General features: G+C 53.1%; 2 protein-coding genes across 2 annotated transcripts in view; both read right to left on the bottom strand.

Moving 5' to 3' along the window:
* The window catches only part of LOC117886991 (zinc finger protein 445-like), a 731357-nt gene that overhangs the window by 583319 nt on the left and 125546 nt on the right, over positions 1–22492 (bottom strand). The gene's annotated exons all lie outside the window — the stretch shown is intronic.
* Positions 1–22492, bottom strand: part of LOC117887461 (zinc finger protein 850-like) — a 58161-nt gene that overhangs the window by 28385 nt on the left and 7284 nt on the right. Inside the window, exon 6 of the mRNA XM_034790110.1 lies at positions 13005–13008. Within this exon, the coding sequence (XP_034646001.1) occupies positions 13005–13008 (4 nt within the window). The remainder of the gene's footprint in view (positions 1–13004; positions 13009–22492) is intronic.

The following is a 22492-nucleotide window of genomic DNA, read 5'->3' as shown; positions in this document are numbered from 1 at the left end:
GAAACTCCTGACACTACACACTCCTCCTTTTCCATGTGTGTGACCTCCACTTGGCTGTTGTGAGGCTTGTGAGATACATTTCCTCCCATTTCTCCTACCTCTGAGGTTTTGACATTTTCATCCACGGCAGTTTCCTTTTCCATGTTTCTCTGTGATATATGTTCCTCACCTAATGTTGGAGGCTCTTTAAATACTTTTAGGTGGGAGATACTGTAAAATCTTGCTAAACCTTTCCCTGATTTGTTTTCTAATTGAACTCTTTTGCCCTCTGCAGTGGCAATTTTGTATGGTCCCACGTAAGTAGGTTGCATCTTCCCTCCCTGTCTTGTTTTCCTTCTCGCATTCAGTAACAAGACAGTGTCACCAACCTTGAATGTTATTTCCCCATATTTACGAGTGTTAGTTTTTGCATACTGTATTTGTTGCTTTTCTTGGGCATTTGAAATATTACTAATAGCCACTTTAGTTTCAGCATCACGGCTAGATTCATTTTTCATGATGTAGTCTCTGTAGTGTTCTTCGTCAAATTGCTCTAAATCTGGTGGCTTTGGAAACAAATGGAGAAGGAATTGTGTTTGTAAAATGAACAATCACAGAAGAACATATGCACCTGAAAGCTGAAGGACACTTAGCGTGTACTTGTCTGACACTTGGTCTGGGAATCTTGGCTCAAAGCCATACAGTAGTCGATAGGGTGAGAATTTGGTTGTCATGTTTGGTTTTGTTCGCAAAGAAAATACGTCACCAAGAAATTCATCCCAATTAGTTGCACTGTCATCAACCAACTTCCTCAGTGCTCTGTAAAAAACAGTGATGGATTATTTGTGGGGGAAGGGGAAAGTACTGTCTTTAATGTGAGAAATTGTATGCAATCGAAAAGGCGTAAAGAGTCCATCATAGTGCAGTGGGATAATTCCTTTTACTTTAAATAAAAGACAAGTTTAGTTTCAATGTACTAAAAATTTGAAGCTATTTGTAGCTTCTGTCATAGTACATTCTCCTTTCTATTAATACTGTAATTTCCACTGGCCTAAAATTACCTTTTGATGGATTTGTTTGTGTTTTCAGCTAGTCCATTGGTTTGTGGATGGTATGAGCTGGTCAAGCTCCGTTGTATTCCCAATTTTTGGCACATCTGTCGGTTAAGCTGAAAGGAAAAAACGTATGCCATAAACTTTCCCCTGGACAGGTTTGGTGTGTAAAAAGAAAAGAAAGAATAAAAGGTTATGGCAACTCTGATCGAGTGACCAGTGGAGAGGGGGAGGGATAGCTCAGTGGTTTGAGCATTAGCCTGCTTAAACCCAGGGTTGTGAGTTCAATCCTTGAGGGGGCCACTTAGGGATCTGGGGCAAAATTAGTACTTGGTCCTGCTGGTGAAGGCAGGGGGCTGGACTCAATGACCTTTCAAGGTCCTTTCCAGTTCTAGGAGATAGGATATCTCCAATCCTTGACATAAGATGAGTGGGAGTTTATGTCCATTTTGGCTGACAAGTGTCTATTAAGAAGAACTCACAAGGACAATGAATCCCATGTTCACTGTCAGCTATCTGTGATGTGAAAGTGTGGTTGAAGACATAGTCAAAAACAGAAATAAGTATTTACCTCATTATTGAATTCTGACCCACGATCTGTCAGTATTCACTGTGAACATCCATATTGCTGTATGAATTTGTACATTTTCTTTGCCACCACAGATGCAGACTTATTTCTAATTGCAGATGCACAAACCCATTTTGTAAGATAGTCTGTGGCTGTCAGTATATATTGCTATCTCTTCTTTGTTGCCGATAATGGGCCCATTAAATCCATTCCCACCAATTCAAAGGGATGACTGACCTGTATGAAAAGGAACAATTCAGAACAAAAAGACAAAGAACAAGAAAACTTGTGAGAAAGATGATATAATAATAAATGTGCAGCTTTATGGCAGTGCATGGAGCAATACAGCTCATAGTTGCACTATGTTGTGCCACTCACATGCACTGAATTCCTTGGGAAGTAAAGGCCTCACTGTGTAGCAATTGCAAAAATGCATAATGCTAAGCTATTATCTTGAACTGTCTATTTCTAAGATTGATTAACAGTTTTCCAGGGCAGAGAATGAGCCTTGATAGAATGTATAAGCAGTCCACACTAAGAACATTCCTAATGCTTTGACAATAGAAGGAAAGTAAAAGGAAATTCTGAAGAAAGTTTGTAGGTGTGTCAGAGTCCAAAACTCACCTTTATGCTTTTCAAGGTGATATCAAGATGTAATTCCTTGCCCACTTTCTGGCAACGTGGACATCGTGAAACCTACATAGCGAAGACAGAATAATAGGATGACGTTAAATGTCTTTTATCAGGGCCGGCACCAGGCAACCAAGCACATGCTTGCGGCGGCACCTGGTAAGGGGCAGCCAATCTTGGTGTGGCGGGGGGCAGCGCGGCGCGGCATTCCGCGGGGGAGGGGGGTTCTGGCGGCGTGGCACGCGGCGCTCGGCGGGGGGGCGGTGCGGGGCGCGGTGCTCAGGGAGGGGTTCCAGCGGCACGGTGCTCGGCAGGGGGAGGGGGCGGGCTCTGGCGGCACTCGGCGGGGGGGCGGTGCGGGGCGCGGCGCTCAGAGGGGGGTTCTGGCAGCGCTCAGCGGGGGGGTGCTCGGCGGGGCGGCGCCTTTTTTTGCTGCTTGGGGCAGCAAAAAAGTTAGAGCTGGCCCTGTTTTTTATGACAGTATTATTGCAAAGTAATTCTCCATTTTGCAGAAAATGTATAATTACTGTTCTTTACAATGTAACTGTAAAACTTGTATTAAAAATATAAAGTAAATATTACAGGATTTAGTTTCACTCCAGCACGGACCCAATCGGCGATGTCATTTGTCATCCCAGGCCAATAGTATATTTTGTTCATGGTTATTGTTGTTTTGACTATTCCTTGATGTCCACCCCGTGCACTGTCATGAAATAGTTGAAAGAGTTCTAGGGCTTGTTTCATTGTGTGCACAACCAACTTTTTTCCTTTGGCATGATGGAAAAGTGTCCCATCTGATCATGAAAGAAGATGGAGATATGGTTATGACATCAACTGCTGCACTTAAGCCAGATGTGGGCAAGCTACGGCCCGGGACCCTCCTGCCCAGCCCCTGAGTTACTAGCCTGAGAGGCTAGCCCCCAGCCGGCTCCTTCACTGCTGTTCCCCCTCCCCCACAGCCTCATCTCACTGCGCTGCCACCGCCTGACCCAGTGCTTTGTGCTGCGTGGGGACAGGAAGCGAGGGGGGTGGATGGGGCAGGAGTCCCGGGGGAGGGGGCCCGTCAGGGGGTGATAAGCAGTTGGATGGGGGAAGGGGCCAGGCCACATCTGGCTGTTTGGGGAGGCACAGCCTCCCTAACCAGCCCTCCATACAATTTCGGAAACCCAATGTGGCTCTCAGGCCAAAGTTTGCCCACCCCGACTTAAGCAATTATCAAATATTTCATAAGTCATAGATTCATTATAAGACATATGCATATACAAGAAATCTGAATACAGTATGTGTCATCCTGCCTTTAATAGTGGGTGGGTGTGATTTCAATATATGACTATAAATAAATGTTAAATAAACATTTTAAACTGCAAGTCACTGCTCAATGAACAGTTATGGGCTTTGGTTTGTAGGATACACTGAATGACATACTTGAGAAATGAAGATAAAAAAAATTAGTCCGTGTGTGAACTGAGTGCAGAGCACAGCACACAGAGCCAACTGGCTGTCCGTGAGCCTAGGAGCTGCTTCTCTTAGGGTGACCAGACAGCAAGTGTGAAAAATCGGGACGGGGGTGGGGGGTAATAGGAGCCTATATAAGAAAAAGACCCAAAAATCAGGATAAAATTGGGACATCTCGTCACCCTAGCTTCTCTGGCACTGCTGCCGAGAGGTGCACAGAGCCACAGAAGGCTTGGAGTCTGCCTTAGTCCTGCTGCAATGCCAACTGGACTTTTACCAGCCCAGTCAACATTGCAGCCTGGAGCTGCTGGGGTCCCTTTTCTACCGGGTGTTCTGGTGGAAAACTGGACAGCTGGCAAACCCAGGTGGGGAAATTGCAGAGTGTGTTGAACCAGAACAAGGATTGCTGTGGGGTTTGTATACGCACAGAAGCGGGACTGAGGAGGCCCTCTTGCAGTAGGCAAAGGAAATGTGAAGAAAAGTAGTGATGCTAATCCTGGTCCCAGTTAAGGTAAATTGAACACTTCAGGTAAACCCTGTGTTGGGCGATCAGGAACATCACGTATATACTGAAGAATTCCATTGCAGAAAAATAATTGCTTACCTTCCAAGGAAAATTTGGAAACAAATGTACGCAGGTTGAGTCTGCCTGATTTATTCATTCCTTCTGGATATGTGTTGTTCTTTTTATAGGCCAATACACGTGCAATTTTTTCCTCAAATGATTTCACTGAGTATTGATCACAGAAGAGAACATTACACGCTGTTAACATTCACAAAATTGAGCGTGACCCTGTCCAGCTCCCGCTCCCGGCTCTGATTCCCAGGTGCCACAGCCCTGCCAGCACCGGTCCCAGAGCAAGAGAAGCGTGTGACTCAGCGTGGGACCCTTTAAGAGTTGCTGGTGTACGTAGGGTTACCATATTAAAAAAATTAAAAAAGAGGACACTCCACGGGGCCCTGGCCCCGCCCCAACTTCGCCCATTCCCCGCCCATTCCCCAAAGTCCCCGCCCTAATTCCCCCTCCTCCCTCCCAGCCACGCGAAAAGGGCTGCCCATTCGATACCGGCTTCACGGTTTGCCGGGCAGCCCCCAGACCTCCAGACCCTGCGCCCCCGGCCGGCGCTTCCCCAGCGCAGCTGGAGCCCAGGAGGAGAAGTGCCCAGCGGGGGGTGCAGGGTCTGGAGGCTGCCCGGCAAACCATGAAGCCGGTAGTGCTCGGGCTTCGGGCAGCCCCCTTGTCTCCGGACCCCAGCCGCCAGCCGGGCACTTCCCCTCCCGGGCTCCAGCTGCTCTGCTCCGGCGGCGCAGGGTCTGGAGGCAGGGGGGCTGCCTGAAGCCGGTAGCGCTTGGGCAGCTCGGCTCTTAAACAGAGCCGAACAATCAGGGGAGGAGCAGAGCAGCAGCGGGAGGGGAAGTGCCCGGCCGGTATTTTCCCGGACATGTTCAGCTTTTTGGCAATTCCCCCCGGACGGGGGTTTGATTACCAAAAAGCCGGACATGTCCAGGAAAAACTGGATGTATGGTAACCCTAGGTGTACGGCTGGCAGCGGAGTGAGCTTCATGGCCAGGAGCAGCAGGCGGTGAACCGGGGAGGTCCCCGAGCAGCACATGGAGCCGGAGCCCAGCACAGCGGCTTCAGCCTAGGGAGGCCCGCTTGCACCCGGTCCCCGCCTGCCTCTGCCCCGCGGGAGCCCAGCCCAGCCCCAGCCCCGCTCTGCGCCCTGCCCAGGCCGGGGGTAGAAGGATGGGACTGGGATTCAGACACGGCCATTCCGAGGGGATTCAAAACTGGGCAGGTTGCAGAGCTATGTGCATGAATTCAAAGTATTTCCAGCTTACAAAGTCTGGCAGCATTAGATCCATGGTAATCACATTTCATTTGAAATAATGAGATCACCTGTAATATTGTAACTCAGCAAATCACAGTAACTCGACAGGAAATAGAACAGCACAAGAATGAGAATTAAAAAACAAAAAGAAGAAGCACAAGCAGGGGTATTTGATGACACTGTGATATATATTTGGAAAACAATATTAAATATCTATGGAAACCCTCTTCTTACCTGCCTTATCTGCCATACCGATGTTTAGACCAGGGAATTCCTTTCCTAGTCAAGGTGTTTGTGAAAAAATCAGATTTCTGATATTCTGGAGAATCTGAAATACTTAAACCCATGTAACACACCTTTATGTATCTCCATGATCACAGGCATGAAAATCTTTTAAAATCAAAAGCAGGCATTTGAACAAAACAGCTCATAATCATGACAATTATTAATGAGATAGGAATTTCTGGATAAAATGCTTTTAAAGGAAAGAAACCTGGGCAGCAACTAGATTTGTCAGTTTTTCTCACCCCAGTGGAGATTACAGTCCTTCGTAGACAGGTTTGTTCCTTCAACCTGGGCAAATCTCCTGTGTTGTACTCTTGTCTTCTTCTCAGTGTCTTGGTTGCAGGATAGGTAGCAAAAGAGTCTGCTATGTCACCAGACTCTCTCTTTTATATGATCCGGTCATGTGCTTTTAAAACAAAAGTCCAGGAATGGCTGTGTGATATTGGTGTCTTTGTTAAAGCAAGGGCGTTTACAAAAAAGTCATGCAGGTGAGTGAATGCATTTTAGCTCAATGGCTGGACATTGGCTGGTGATCGGCTAGTTTATACCCCGGCTGGGCGTTGGTTACTTTACTTCTTGTTGTCTTTGGTGGGGGATCATTAAAAGACTACTTTCCAAAGTTACAGCATGCTTTAATGACCAGCATACAACACAATTCTCATAACTTCATCTGCATTAATGATACCCATATATGAATAGAGAACTGACTTTCAGCAGATCATAACCTTTCCCCTGATACCTTACAAGGTAAGATCACAATTCTATGAAAATGAGGAATATGGGGTACACTCCACCAAGGTATAGAATGTCACAGATTTATGTGAAACTTATGAATCCTTGAGGGGGCCACTCAATCCTTGAGGGAGCCACTTAGGGATCTGGGGCAAAATCAGTACTTGGTCCTGCTAGTGAAGGCAGGGGGCTGGAGGCTGTGGCAGCAAAAAAAGCCCCTGGTGGCCAAATTTGAGAAATGCTGCTCTAGTGTATCCACTGGGCAGTGGGAGAAGCTTAAAAAAAAAAAAAAAAAAAAAAGCCTCTCCCAGATCCCTGGAAGCTCTGGTCGGGGCATGGGCAGAAGGTATAATAGGCCAGGGAGGCCTGGGCTGTGGTGGTCCTGCCTACGCTCGTCTCTTCCCCTCCCTGCTTCAGGCCCCTTCCCTGAGACCCCCACTGCCTGCTGAGTCCCTCCTCCACTCTACCTCCCCCTGCTGGAGGTTCCCACCACTCGCTGTGTTCCTCCTCTGGACGGCCTGGGCAGGCGGCTCGGATGGCTCGGGCTGGTCTTATTGGAAATTCCAGGAGGCGGGCGGGTGCCTCCCCCAGCCTTGCAGGAGGAACCACTGGATCTCCGGACCCAACTGAATTCAGGTGACAACTAAGGGATAACAGGGATGGGAGTGGGGGGTCATAGGTTCAGAACTAGGGATCCAGAAGGGGACACCAGGAGAACCCTGGACAGCACCCACTGCTCCTCAAAGCTGTCTAGGGAGCCAGGGGACGCTGCCCAGAGGAACTCTGCCCAGATGCGTGAAATAAGAGAGGAACTGAAATAGGCCCCACAGTCGCAGAGTGCCCACTCATCCGGCATCTTCCCCCTGGTATTGTAAATGGCCACTTTGGCCAGTGCCAGGAGGACGTTGATGGAGTCTCGTGACTTCGTGGGGCCACAGACAGGGTGTGAATATATGAAGAGGTGTGGGGTAAAGTGCAGCCAGAACCTCAAGAGGAGGTTCAGGAGGAGCCGGAAGAGGGGCTGCAACCTGGCACATTCTAGATAGGCGTGTGCCAGGTTCTCCCTCATGGTGCAAAGGGGACAGGTGTTGGGAATGGGGGTGAACTGTACCAGGTACATACCCATGCTAACAGCTTCATGGAGCCTCCAACTGATATTCACGGTGGGCCGTGGGACCAGGCTGGAATATAGGCTGGCCCACCAGGGTTCCTAACCCTCTACAGGTGGTAGAAAGTCCCGCCACCTGGTATCCAGGCAGGACACAAGGGTGAGGAAGTGAAACGTGTGGAGCATGAGCTTGTAAAGTTGTTCCCTCGGCATTGTTCGGAAGCGAACCGGCTGCAGGACTCGCAGACAGATCGGGTTATGGAGGAGAGGGGGCTCACAGGACAGGGACCTGATGAAAAGGTTTGGAGTGCCTGGGGTGAGGGGTGGGCGGGGAACACCCTCTCGCAGGACCTGCTCAAGGAATACCCGAGAGGTGGGTGATAAGGATGCCCCCACCTCCTTGAGTATGCGCAGGGGGGTTTGAAGTCTGGAGAGCCCCATGCAATGACCGAGCGCTCGGGTATCCACATATCTCCCTGTTAGTTACAGATAAGACAGAAGAGTCACATTCATACTCACTCTGAGACTGGGTTATGACATCCCCCTGAGTAAACATATCCATCATGATCAAACAGCATACCAACATTGTTATAAACTGGACTTCCAAGATGATACAGGTTCTGCTCTTCTTCCATTGCTTTTTTGATTTGGAGCTTAAGTCTGGCAGTTTCTTGTTGCATCTGGTGAACCCTTTGCTCAGCAGCCACCGTTCCATACGCATCCTGTCAGCTTCTCTGGCACTTTCTTCAACTTGCTTGGCTCTCGCTTTGGCTTCTTTTTCCAGCTGGGCCAAGACTTGCTTCTCTTGCATTCTATTGACACCTTCCTTGACACACTTTGTACAAGATTTGTTGTAATTACATAACAGTAGTAGCAACAATGATCTACATAGTGACATTTTATCAGATAAAGTCACACGGTTAAATCTTAGTCTTTGTTGATAAACTCCTGTTTGTTTTCACTACAAATATATCTCAGTGCTGTGATGTTATATTGGCGCTGATCCTCAATTGACTCAAACAAGCTGGCATTGTCCCTTTGGGGACAGTTTGCATGGGAAGAGGACACTACAGAAGAACAATAATGGTTTGAACTCAGGGTCTGGTTGGGAAGCGTGGCCTAGTGATCACGGCCACAACCCTGGACTGCCAAGGGGATATTGGGGAGGAGATCCTGGGCCCTCCCACTCTTCCAGGCTCTGACCCAGGGCTCTTTTAGCTACCAGTAACTGGCAAGCAAGACTATTTAAGTCTGTCCTCCCTGGGCCTCTTCCTTTCATCTCCCACCCTGGGGTCACCTCAGTCCAAGTCCTTCACCTGATGGGAAAATCCAAATCCCAAGGACGCAAGAGGGCATAGCCACTGTCCAGGGCCACAGAATACTTCCCTCTCTGCCTGTCTATGCGGAAGGTCCTCCCTTTTCTCACAGAGGGCCCCTTTAAGCAGCTGTATCAGAGACTTTAGGTTTCACGGCGCTCCGCTCTGCTTGCGCTCTGGACTGCAGGTCTGCTCATCTTCAGCACTGCTCCCAACTGAACTAATTCGCTGCCTTTTAATTCCTCCAGCAGATGGAGCATTTGCTGCAGGTGTGGCGGGCCAGGGCTGGCTGAGCCCAAAACGAGCCCTTATGCCCTTGTTGCTCAGTGTGGGGTTGGTGCACCCCATCCCAAGGACACTTCAGAGGAGCTCAAGGAAGAGGCTGAACCTAGTGTTAACCTGCACGGCAAAGTAAGGACTGGCAGAGCCCTGGGGATTTTGTGTGGGGAGCTAAAGGCTGGAGGTGACAGGGAACTGACACCCAGTTCAGCAGCAACATGTCCCCCTCGCACTGAGGCTGGGGGGTAACAAGGAGATTCACACTCCAGGACACCCTGAGAAAACGTCACAGCCGGAACCTGCAGTGTGTGGAGCTCAGGGATGCTGAAATAACACCTCCAAGGGGCTTAAAAACACAAAAACAAACAAACAAGAAAACCCAACTCCAATGGTGGGGATTCCACAAACTCCCTTGGAAGCTATTCCAGAGCTCAAATACCCTCCTCAGGGCCGGCTCTAGGCACCAGCAAAACAAGCTGGTGCTTGGGCCGGCACATTTTTAGGGGCAGCATGGCTGGCGCCAAAATGCCGCCCCTAAAAATGTGCCCCAGCCACCCTAGCTCGCCACGGCGCGCAAAACAGCTGATTCACACGCCGCTACTCGCCCTCCCTCCCAGGCTTGAGAGCCTGGGAGGGAGGGGGAGCAGCGGCGCACGAATCAGCTGTTTCACGCGCCGTGGCCGCTCGGGGTCTCCCCCTCCCTCCCAGGCTCTCAAACCCGGGAGGGAGGGGGAGATCCCGAGCGGCCGCGGCGCGCGAAACAGCCGTGTTCTCCCCCTCTCCCCCTCCCTCCCTCCTAGGCTTGAGAGCCTGGGAGGAGGAGGCAGGGCTGGGGATTTGGGGAAGGGGTGGAGTTGAGGCGGGGCCGGGGGTGGGGTAATTAAAAAATGGGGGGGGCGGCCAAAATTGTTTTTGCTTTGGGCGGCAAAAATCCTAGAGCCGGCCCTGACCCTCCTGGTTAGAAAGTTTTCCTAATCTCTACCCTAAATCTCCCTCCCCTGCAGCTTAACACTTTTAGGGTCCTCCCTTCAGTGGCCATGGAGCACAACTGATCCCCAGTCTCTGTATAACAGCCCTTAGCATGGCTGCAGACCATCCCCAGCCTGTTTTTCTCAAGACTAATAGACCCACTTCTTTTAACGTTCATCCGCAGGTCAGGTTTTCTAATTTTCTGTTCATTTTCTGTTGCTCTCCTCGGGACTCAATCCAATTTGTCCTCATCTTTCCTAAAGTGTGGGGTGCCCAGAACTGGACACAGGACTCTACCTGGGCCTCCCCAGTGTCCAGCAGAGCAGGACAACGACCTCCGGCAACTTACATACACCACTCACATTAATACACCCCAGAATGATACCAGCCTTTTCCCCAGCTGCGTCAATGGGTGACAGCCAGACAGCGTCTGAGTGAGTCCATTAAAGACGATTCGCCCTCCCCCACCATTATTCAAGACAAGGGACGCTGGGAGTTTGAGAAACTAAATTCTACTTTATTCTTTTCAAAGCAAGAAATAAAAGCTAAATCCCGACCCCCTCTCCAATCCAATGCCCAGCTCGGCACGGTGCATTTCAGTACCAGCTCGGCACATTGCTGCTCCAGCCACACAGGCGCTCCAGGGAAAGAGGAACAAGAGAAAGTTGGTAGAAAAGCGCTAACAATCCATGAGAGAGGCATTTGCCCGGCCTCCTCCTCTCAGCAATGGGGAGTCGCCAACCCCTCTCCACATCAGTCCTCTTGGGGCATCATTGGTAGCCCTTTAGCATTCAACGACGACTTCACCCAGCACTCGTAGGACATTTCCTCTCTCTCTGGGACATGTGCGGTGAGTTCATAGTTCTCAGACTCAGATCTCTGGCTCGCAAGAGCAAACAGCGCCCTTTCAAGGCCCTGNCACACACACAGCTCGGGTGTTAAACTCCTGCCTATTTCCAAGCCTGCAGAACCTAGAGCCCTCCCCACGGATGGAGCAAGGTGAACGGTCTGTGAAGGAGAAATAATGCAGACAGGGCAATACCCTGCTTCTGGCCCCTTGACAGCTGGAGAGATGGGGATGAATTAGCCTGTCCATTAGGTTTCTGACTCCCCTGTTCCCGTGAATGGGGTATGGAGATGCAAGTCTCTCTCACACCGGCATAGACGCCGACTTCCCCTCTTTTCCATGGGTGCTCGACCCCTCCCCTCTGCCTCCCGGCCCCACCCCTGCCCCACTTCTTCCCACCCCTTCCTCTCCTCCATTTCAACCCCTTCCCCAAAGTCCCCGCCCCAACTCCGCCCCCTCCCTGCCCCTATTCTAACTCCTTCCCCAAATCCCCGCCTTGGCCTCGCCTCCTCCCCTGAATGTGCCAGGTTCCGTCCCCCCCTCGCCGAGCGTGCAAGCAGCTGTTTGGCCAGTGGCCGGGTGGGAAACGCTGAAAGATAGGTGAAGTGGGGACGCAGCACGCTCAGGGGAGAGGAGGAGGTAGTGCAGGGGAGCTTGGCTGCCATAGGGTGCAGAGCAACCACTAATTTTTCCCCGTGGGTGCTCCAGCCCAGGAGCACTCACGGAGTCGGTCGCATAGTCCAGGGTGGAGCTGTGGACTATGCGACCCTCCTCCTCCAATCTAACTGACCAGGGAAGAGCCTGACCAGATTCAGACATGCAGACCCCACGGCTTCCAATAGCTGAGGGCCCAGGAATCCCTTACCCAGCGAGGTCACTGTCTCATGGTTCTCCTGCATGACGTCCCTGTAGAAGGTTCTCTGACCGGGGTCCAGCAGAGCCCCCTGCCCCTGGGTGAAATATACAGCCACCTCCTCGAAGGTCACCGGCATCTGAAACATCAATTCCCCCACTCAGCGCCTGCTGCCCCAGCCATAATCCCACTAGTCAAGGGGGAGGAGGCCCAGAAAAGCAGAATCCCACAAACACCCTGCTCAGAGCAGCCAGGAGGCTTCAAGGGGTGGGGAGAAGGTGAGAGCTCCTTGTCCCCCCCAGCACACGGAGCAGGGCAGGATCTTCTCATTTCCCACACGCCTGCCAGCCCTGGCTGATGCAGGAAGCAGAGCTCTGAGCCAGGGACAGGGACAGGAATCCCAACAGCTTCCCTTCGTATTTCACAGCAGCCTCCGTCTAATGGGGTCAGGCTCCAGCACTGGGAGTCTGGTCAGTTTTCCAGCCCTGCCCAGGGGGGTGTTTCCTGTATCAGAAATGGGGGAATGTCCCCCCTTCCCCCACACGCCAATGGGCCTGTTCAGAAAATCAGGCTCCAAATTGAACGTGTCCCAGCAGGTTTATCATACCCTGTGTCCCCACCCCACCTCCTCCTGTGTGTTTCCTGCCCCTCCCCCTCTACAGCAACTCCCCCCTGCAGCCCCCTGAAAATCCCCTACCTGAGTTGGCTCCATCACAGCCAGTTCCCTTCCCTGTCTCCTGAAGACGGGAAAATCTGGACCAAAACGTGGACGTGATTCCTCAACCTGTCAGGGTGAGAGGGGCGATGGGGGAGGTTTCAGAAGGGGCTTGAGTCCATTTCACACCCCGATTCCCCCCAGGCTCTTTCCCTACAGACAGATGCCCTGGACTCTGCCATGCTGGGAAAACCTTCAGTCACTATTACAATACTGACCCGGATCCTCCCACCAGCATTGAACCCGTGAGACACTTTTAAACCCCCCCAGGGACAGAGTCTCTGAGAGAAATGCTAGAAAAGAGCAGAATCTAAGGAGCTACTTTGGAGGATTCCCCCTGACATTGGCCCCGAGGGCAGTGTGTTTCCCTAGCAGTGCGTTGACTCGGCTGGGGCAGGACCTGGCTTTTCCTCTGTCAGCTCCTCCCCTTGTTCCCAGGAGAGTCAGTCGGCCCAGGGGGATGCAGGGAATGGATCCGGGCAGGGCTGGGAGCTGGGAACCTCCCTCCCCACTTCTTGCTCCTGCTGCCCCTTTCGGTCTCATCCCTCCCCTTCCTGTCTCCGTCCCTCTCCCCTCTGCCTGGGAGAACTGGTGCCTGTCCTGTTCCCATGGGCGTTGCTCTCCAGTGTGAGCCTGGCTGTGTCACTGGGGGCAGCAGCTCGGGGACCTGCAGGCACGGGGGAGCCCCTTCCCCTCCGGTAAAAACTCACCAGCAGGTCCCTGAAAGGCCCTTTCTGCAGAGCCATTTTCCTGCCTGGCCCCAGCCCTTTCCCCCGGGTCTCTCCTATCACCTGCAGGCTCCATCCACCTGAGAAAGTTGTGTCCCCCCTCCGTTGGACCCAGAGGGGGGTTAATGAAGGTCTCTCCTTGGCAAAGACCCTGGTGGGGGAGCAGCAGCTGCTCAGTCAAAATCAAAGTGCAGATCAAAATGCAGGAGGCAGCATCAATTAACTCCCGGGCCCTAATATCATGGGTAAGGCTCCCTTAGAGTCATGGATATTTTTAGTAAAACTCATGGACAGGTCACGGGCTGTCAACAAAATTTCACAGCCCATGATCTGTCCACGACTTGTACTATACCCCGGACAAAATCTTGGGAATGCTGTGGGTGCTGGTGGGGGAGGCCATAGGTGCTGGGGAGTACGTGTGTGGTCAGGGGGGTGACCCGGGGGCGGGGGAACTGCAGGTGTTGGGAGTTAGCAGCCCGGAGGGCTCCGCAGGTGCTCGGGAGAGAGCAGCCCAGGACCCCCGCTGTTGCTGGGGGGCGGGGCTAGCAGGGCTCCCAGGTTCCCTACCCGGCTTCTCAGAAGTGGTGACATCTCCCTCCCTAAGCTTCTAGCTTCCATGACCTCCATGACAAACTCGCAGCCTTAATCATGAGCAGACAGAGACAGACACCAGCCTCCTCTGCCTTAGCAATAACCAGCCCCCCATATGAGGACAGTTCAGCAGCTGTGGATTTCCTTTGCCCATCTGGACTCACACCAGAACAAAACCAGAGAACCAGCTTGAACCGATATGCTTAACTGAACTGGAACCAGACTTAAACCATCATTTTTCCTCTTCCTCAGTGAACCTGAATCTGAATTGAACTTGGAAAAAAATGGCTGCCAGTTGAAATGAAGTTTCAGCAATTTTTCAGCTCAATATTTGACAAAATAAAATAAAACCTACTCTGATCTCACTCATTATAAAACAAGACACCAAAACAACCCCCAGGCATGTGATCGCTACCGGAACGGCCTGTCCCAGTAGGAGAAAAGAAGGGGGCAGCCCACAGGAGCAGGGAGGAAGGGGAGAGAAGTGGGGGCTCCCTGTCCCAGAAGTTAACATTAACTCTTCAAGCCCAAGGAAAAAGGCTGCTCAATTCTTCTTCCCCTTAGACAGGCCTCCTCTCACCCGTCCCCACCCCTTGGGGCAGCTCCTCCCTCCAACTGTCACAACCTGAGGCAGGCTCCATGCCCCAAATTCAGTTCCCCACTGAAGCAAGCCACAGGGCTCACTCCCAATCCAAACCCTAACCAGAACCGAATACATCGACTGCCACTGTACCCGAACCAAACCCCAATTCTACTCCTTGTGTCTAGCAGTGAGTCTGGTTGGACACCAAATCCTTCGCAGAAATCAGACCAGCCCCTGTTCAGTGCTGTCATCCCAGGAGTCAGACCCCCCCAAATAAGGAGATTGTCTTTAAACACAAATATGGAATTGGAAGCAGGGGGTGTGTGCGTATGTGTGGGATTTTGGGTGGACATTTGCCTAGTAAATTCTCAGCCTTTCGGGGTAAATTACCTGCCCGCCCCCATCTCTGGGTGACCACCTTTTCTAAAGGCAAAAGTAGGACATGTGAAGGAGCCCGCCCCTCCTCTCCCTGAAGCCATGCCCCCTGCTCCTCCTCTTTCCCCTGAGGCCCTGCCCCTGGCCAGACTGGAAGCGAGGCTGAAATAACACCTACACAGGGAGCCCGGGCCACTGCAAGGAGCCCCGGACCCTCCACCTGCCCTTGGCAGGGGGCTGGAGTGCCGATTAGAGTGACCAGGTGTCTGATTTTGGACCAGAATACCCGGTCGAAAAGGGATCCTGGAGACTCCAGTCAGCACCGCTAGCCGGCCGTAGACTGGTGCCGTGCAGCGGGGCTGGCAGACTCCTTGCTAGCCTCCGCGCCACGCCGCTCCTGGGAAGCAGCCAGCATGTCCGGCTCCTAGGCTTAGGGACGGCCGGGGGGTTCTGCGCACTGCCCCCATCTCCCGCCCACAGGCGCAGCTTCCAGTGGCCGGCTGGGTCAGGGCAGGGACGAACTAGCCCCACTTGTGAGCGCTCAGCAGGCGGCTGTCGAGGGATCATGGCGCGCGCTTCTCCCGCTGCTGCCGTCCCTCTTCTCCTCGCGCTCCTCCTGTGGCTGGGCTCCAGCTACGGCACGTGCCCCTGCAGCGACCCCGCGGTCTGTCGCCCCATCGCCAGCACCCAGGAGTTCGAGGTATAGATCCTCGTCTCCGAGTGCTGGGAATGGGGCTGCTGGAGGGGAGGGGAGGAGAACGAGACCAGGGCTGGCCTTGTGGGTGACAGGGGAGAAGGGATCTGAGCTGCAAGGGGCAGTTGGATGACCAGCCGAGCTAGGTGACTTCTCGGGAACAGGGGTGCCCTTCCTCCCCTCTGCTCCACTGCCATGTGCAGCCACCGCTGCTCCTGTCCCCCGCCTCCTTCCTCCCCAGAGCCCCCGGCCTCTCGACTGGGAGCGTCTTCCTCTCTGCTGTGCGGGGTGGGGGGAGGCTGATGTCGTGGTGTCCCGCTCCCATGTACCCGATTTCCACTAAGCTGGGGTGACAGGACAGGGGGAATCTGTGTGTGCTGCTGCCATGGGCGGCAAGTTCTATGGGCCCGTGGTGCCCAGGCTCCGGCACTGTATGAAGCCAGGTCTCTCCCTTGGCCCCACCTTCTGCCCCCGAGCGCCCCGCCCCAACATCCCCCGGGCCATTTAAAACAGCCCAGGACCACCACTCACCACCGGCAGGGCAAGGGAGCCGAGTGGCTTCCTGCCTGCTCACTCCACATGGCTGCCAGCCCCTCCCTGCAGCCCCTGGGTGGGTCTGTGTCCCGCCCCAAGCGACCCTGCGGCCAATGGGAAGCTGTGGGGGCAGTGCCTGGGGGTAGCTGCGCGTGGAGACCCCCAGCCCTCACTGCCTAGGAGCTCCAGGTAAGCGCCACACTCCCCCACCCCCTCCCAGAGACTGCATTCCCCCCCTTTTCCCACACTCCCCGTCATAAACATGCAGCTAAAGATAGCATAAAATCCCCTCTTTACCTGTAAAGGGTTAAGAAGCTCAGATAACCTGGTTGGCACCTGACCAGAGGGGCCAATGGGGAAAGAAGATACTTTCAAATGTGTGTGGGGGGGGAAGAGGCTTTGTTTTATGCTCTGTGAGTGTTCTCTCGAGAGACAAAGGGAGAAACTAAGCAAGTAATCCAGTTTCTAATGAAATGATACTATTTCTGTAATATTAGATGTAAGTAATAGCAAGAAAATGTGTTAGAGTATCTTTTGTTTTAGCTTGTGAGTTTTCCATACGCTAAGAGGGAGGTTTATTCCTGTTTTTTTGTAAGTTTAAAGGTTTGCCTGGAGAGAAATCCTCTGTGTTTTAACTCTTATTACCTTGTAAAATTACCTTCCATCCTGATTTTACAGAGGTGTTTCTTTTACTTTTTTTCTTTATAATAAAAGTTCTGTGTTTAAGAATCTGATTGGGTTTTTAGTGTCCTAAAACCCAAGGGTCTGTGCTCACCTTGGTTACTCTCAAGCCTCCCCAGGAAAGGGGGTGAAGGGGCTTGGGGGGATATTTGGGGGAAACAGGAACTCCAAGTGGTCCTTTTCCTGAATCTTTGTCTAGCTCACTTGGTGGTGGCAGCATACTGTCCAGGGACAAGGAAGAATTTGTGCCTTGGGGAAGTTTTTAACCTAAGCTGGTAGAAATAAGCTTAGGGGGTCTTTCATGCAGGTCCCCACATCTGTACCCCAAAGTTCAGAGTGGGGAGGGAACCTTGCCACCCCCCCTCAAGCCCCCAAACTCCATCCCAGAACCTGCACCCCAGACCCTCTCCCCAACCCAAACTCCCTCCCAGAGCCTTAGGCAGGTGGGGGACAGGCTCCGGGCATTCTGGGCACGGCCAAAATTTCTACAAACCTGCCGCCCCTGGCTGCTGCCTCTCTGGGTCCAGCTGCTTGTGTCTGAACAAGCCTTCAGGTGCCTGACCGACCCCGAGTGCTTTCTTAAAGGGACAGTGCTAGGAGATGAGCATCAGGAGCTGCTTCTCTCCTGCCCTCTCCTTATGCAGCCCAGGCAGGGAACATGACCTGGGTGCAAGGAGCCCCGCCCTCGCTCCTCCCCTAGAGGGGCCCGGGGCAGAGGAGCTGCAGTCCAGTGGGGGAGCGAGCAGCAATGTCAGCTGCTCCATCTCTGCATCCAGGTCAGTTTCCCCATGTGGGTGCAGGAAGGGGAGGCAGAGCTTAGGGGCACAGGAGGGGGCAGGGGTTAGGGACAAAGGGGGTACAATGTGCACAGGAGGGGGCAGGGGTTAGGGACAAAGGGGGTACAATGCAGGGGTTAGGGGTGAAGGGAGGGTGGGGAGGCAATTGGGGTGAGGGTGCTCCATGCCCACGGGGGCCAGGGGCACCAAAATGCAAGTTCACCCAGGGGGCCATTTTCCCTAAGGCCGGCCCTGACACGAGACTGCCTATCTCAGGGCCCTGTGCCACCTCCCCCGTAGGACCCTGAGAAAGCGTGTGGAAAAAGAGTCTCAGTGTTGGCAAGTGTGTGCATCTCTCACATTCACACTGTTGCAGCTCCCAGCGCCTGTTTGGGCCTTGCAGGGAAAATGAGCCGGGGAGAGTGAACAAAGGAGGGAGGGGGATGGAGCGAGGGGGGCGGGGTGTCAACGAAAGGTGCGGGGCTGCAGCGGGACAAAGATGTTCAGTTTTCTGGATTTAGAAAGCTGGGAACCCTAATGTCGATAGCATCCCCCGGCCTATCTGCCGGCCCCCCAAGGCAGGTGGAGGGTCTGGGACTCCCCACTGCAGACTGGGAGGAGGAGGAGTGGGGGCTCGTGGCTAAGGGAGGCTAAGGCCCCCCTCAATCCCACCCCCGGGAGAACAGGCTGGCGCTGCCCCTGAGCCTCGGGCAGGCGCAGAGCCCCGGCACCGGGAATCCGGGACAAATGGTGTCCTGGAGTCATTCAGCCCAGGACCGGGACTTGAACTCGGCACTTCAGGACTGTCCTGCCCAATTCGGGACAGACGGTCACCCTGCTTTGACCATTTGTAGGGGAAGAAATCCCCACTGGCTACTGGGCAGGACAGCCCCCCTTGTATCTCTCCCACCCCTCCGCCGTCTCCCTGCCCCCGGGCTCCCCTTCACCGGGCAGCTCTTTACACAGCCTCCCTTCCCTACATCCCCCCTGTCCCTCCCAGAGCCCCCGCACGTCTCCCCTCCATTCCAGCCTCGTTCCCGTCAGCCCCATAATTCCCCCTCTGCCCCCGATCACCCTGCATCGCCCCAACCTCCCTTCAGTGCAATCACCGCCCCCTGCCCCCATCCCATCCTGCCCCCGGCCTCACACACCCCTGTTCCCCCTCAATCCCCCCTTATCTGCACCACGCGCCCATCTCAGGTGTGGCTGCCCCAGCACGGCCCGGGCTGGCTCCCCCCGCCCCGCACACACCGGGAGCTGGCGGCGGCTTTCCCGGGCCCGGGGCGGGAATCGCAGCCAGCTCCGCTGGGAGCAGCCTGGGGCCAAACCTCCCCCTGCAGCCCGGGGGTGACGGGGGGCGGGTCTCTCTCACCTTCCCTCCGAGCGGGGCCCCCTGGGGCAGGGGCCGGGCCGGGAAGGGGCCTGGCCGGGCTGGGGGCTCTGCCCTGGGAGAGGCTCCTGGGGAGCAGCGGGAAGGGCCCTGCTGGAGATTCCCCTCTCCCGGCTGCAGCCCGGGCTCCGGGCTCCCAGCACCAGCCGCCGGGGCGCGGGGATCTCGCCGGGAGCCAGAGTCACCGCAGCGGCCGCGAGTCACTTCCTGCTGCCGGGACTGACCGCAGCAATCGCTCCCCCCAGAGCCGCCTCCCAGCTGCTCCTGGGTCCTAGCGATCAACCCATCGCGCTGCAGCCCCCTGCCCCAGACCCTGCCCCCTGGGGCCCCACTTCCCCTGGGCACTGGCAGCTTCTCCCAGCACTATGCAGGCATCCTGCCTAGAAGCCACAGGATCAATGGGGGGACAGAAAGGAGACGTGTAGATCCCAGGGAGGGGGGAGAAGGGAGGTTTCTAGGGAGATGGGGCTGTTCCAGAGAATCCAGGGGTGATGGGGAGTCAGGGAAGCTCTGGTAACAGACTGGCACAGGGAGCAGGTAGTTAGAGCTGGTCTCTTGTCTCCACACCACATTCACTGGCTACCAGCCTTGGACTGGAGCTACCAGCTCTGATCCCCTAGCTCGGGTCATGGTGTTGTCCGTATTTTGTCCCTGGGTTCTTCCCGGGGATCCCCTCTGCCCCTCTCCCAGCTGGCTCCCCAGCGTGGACACTGACTGCAGCTCCCCGTCGGGCACCTGGATGTCAGCAGCAAAGCTCCTGTTGCTCTGGGTCAGGGACGGGTGCTCTGCCCACTCAGGATAGTCCCCTATTTCCCCCTCATCATTTTCCAATTGTCACCAAAATCATCCCCCTTCTCCTGATGGCCACCCAGACAATCCCCTGCAATGTTGGAATTGATCAGATGCAGCCATCGAAACAGACCAGTGCCACCGAGTTAAGGGCAGGGCCTCATTTTGCTAGGCCAGAAACAGATCAAGATATTAGACACTACTCTTAGGCTACTGATGCAGCTGCACCACTGTAAGCTCTCTTGTGCAGGGGTTCGCACTACAATTTTTTGGTAGCCTCAGAGCACGGCCACCCGCTCTTGCTGGTGGCTACTCTGACAATTTTTCCTAAGATACTTAATTAAGTTTAGGATAAACAAATAAATATGCACATATCCGTGCCCAGATCCTGGTAATTTATTAACATTGGGTTTGTTTTGCAGAGTCCATAATAAAAATAGTGTACAATTGCCTCTATTCTTTAGTGGACCTACAAAAATAGAAACATAAACAAGGTGAAAACAACGAGGAGTCCTTGTGGCACGTTAGAGACTAACAAATTTATTTGGGCATAAGCTTTCGTGGGCTAGAACCCACTTCATCGGATGCATGGAGTGAAAATACAGGAGCAGGTATAAATACATGAAAGGGTGGGGGTCTGCTACTCTGAAACCTGAAATTTACCAAGTGTGAAGTCAGTCTAATGAGATAAATCAATTAACAGCAGGATACCACGGGAGGAAAAATAACTTTTGAAGTGGTAAGAGAGTGGCCAATTACATACAGTTGACAAGAAGGTGTGAGTAACAGTAGGGGGAAATTATTTTTAGACTGACCTCACACTTGGTAAAGCAACCCTCCATCCTTTCATGTATTTATACCTGCTCCTGTATTTTCACTCCATGCATCCGATGAAGTGGGTTCTAACCCAAGAAAGCTTATGCACAAATAAATTAGTTAGTCTCTAAGGTGCCACAAGGACGCCTCATTGTTTTTGCTGAAACAGGCTAACACGGCTACCACTCTGAAACCTGTCACAAATAAGGTGCTTCGCATGTTCTTGTCTTTTGTTAATTGTTGTTTCTTTTGCTTTTTTGGTTGCTTTTTATTTAAAAGATTTGCTAGCTAGTAAGTCTGCGTCTGTGAAAAGTGATGTTTGTATGTTTGTTAATAGCACGTTTCACAGCAGCAGACTTGCTAGCAAGCTGGGAGGCAGTGAAAAATGATTAACAAACATACAAATATCACTTTTTACAGCAGACTTACATAGACCCAGAAAACTGGAGGGAAAATTAAGCCTGAGATGGGAAGTGGGTAGGGCAGGAGCGGGGGCCAGCGGCAACAGGGGTAGTGATGAAACCAGGGCCCAAACCCTGCAGCAGAGGTCCAGAGCCTGCTGCCGTACAACCGGAGCCTGGGGCTGGAGGTGGCAGCGGGGGCCAGGAGCGATGGGTGGGCGGGGGAGGGCTGAGCCCAGGGCAGGAGCCCAAAGCCCCATGGCTGGAACCTGCTGCCTGTCACCCCAAAGCTGAATCCAGAAACCTGAGCCCCACCGCCCCCGACAAGATGGGAACTCACAGCAGCTGCCTGCTCCTCCAGCGTTTGAGGCTCCAGAGGCAGGGCTGAACCCCTGTGGGAGCAGGCAGCAGCTTTGTGCCCCCCCAATCATAGCCCAGGAGGCTGTGGCAGCAAGAAAAGTGGGTAGAACAGAACAAAGGGAGGCAGTCATCATGAGAAATCCCCTAGCTACCACCTGAGCTGGAACAAGGGCTGTACCAGGGGAAAGGATTGTGCCCAGACTAGAAAGGTGTGCAGTCTGTGAAATAAACTTATTGAAACATCTCCGAGGGTGAGATTTTATCTATATTGAGTTTGTATTACTGTACTAGACTTAGACTTGCATGTATTATTTTATTTTGCTTGATAATTCACTTTGTTCTGTCTGTTACTACTTGGAACCACTTAAATCCTACCTTCTGTATTTAATAATCACTTTTTACTTATTAATTAACGCAGTGTATGTATTGATACCTGGGGAGGAGCAAACAGCTGTGCATCTCTCTCCATCAGTGTTATAGAGTGCGGACAATTTATGAATTTACCCTGTATACGCTTTATACAGGGTAAAACGGATTTATTTGGGGTTTGGACCCCATTAGGAGTTGGGCATCTGAGTGTTAAAGACAGGAACACTTCTGTAATTTGCTTTCAGTTAAGCTTTTGGGCACGTGGTTCAGACCCTGGGTCTGTGTTGGAGCAGACTGGCGTGTCTGGCTCAACAAGACAGGGTGCTGGAGTCCTAAGTTGCAAGGGCAGGAAAGCAGGAGCAGAAGTAGTCTTGGCACATCAGGTGGCACAGGGCCGGCTCCAGCTTTTTTGTCACCCCAAGCGGCGGGGAAAAAAAAAATATCTATCTATATATATATATAAAGCACTTCAGGGGCAGCTCTACCGCACCTCTTCATTCTTCGGTGGCAATTCAGCGGCCGGTCCTTCCCTCCGAGAGAGCCTGGGCCCTCCCACTCTACCGGGCTCCGACTCAAGGCCCTTTTAGCTACCAGTGACCTGGCAACCAAAACTACTTAAGTCTGTCCTCCCTGGGCCTCTTCCTCTCGTCTCCTACCCTGGGGTCACCTCAGTCCAAGTCCTTCACCTGATGGGAAAATCCAAATCCCAAGGAAGCAATAGGGAGTCGCCACTGTCCAGGGCTACAGAATACTTCCCTCTTTGCTTGTCTATGCGGAGGGTCCTC

The sequence above is a fragment of the Trachemys scripta genome, chromosome 14 (genome assembly GCF_013100865.1).
Source record: "Trachemys scripta elegans isolate TJP31775 chromosome 14, CAS_Tse_1.0, whole genome shotgun sequence".
Taxonomy (NCBI): domain Eukaryota; kingdom Metazoa; phylum Chordata; order Testudines; family Emydidae; genus Trachemys; species Trachemys scripta.
This window is presented reverse-complemented; position numbering and strand designations above follow the sequence as displayed.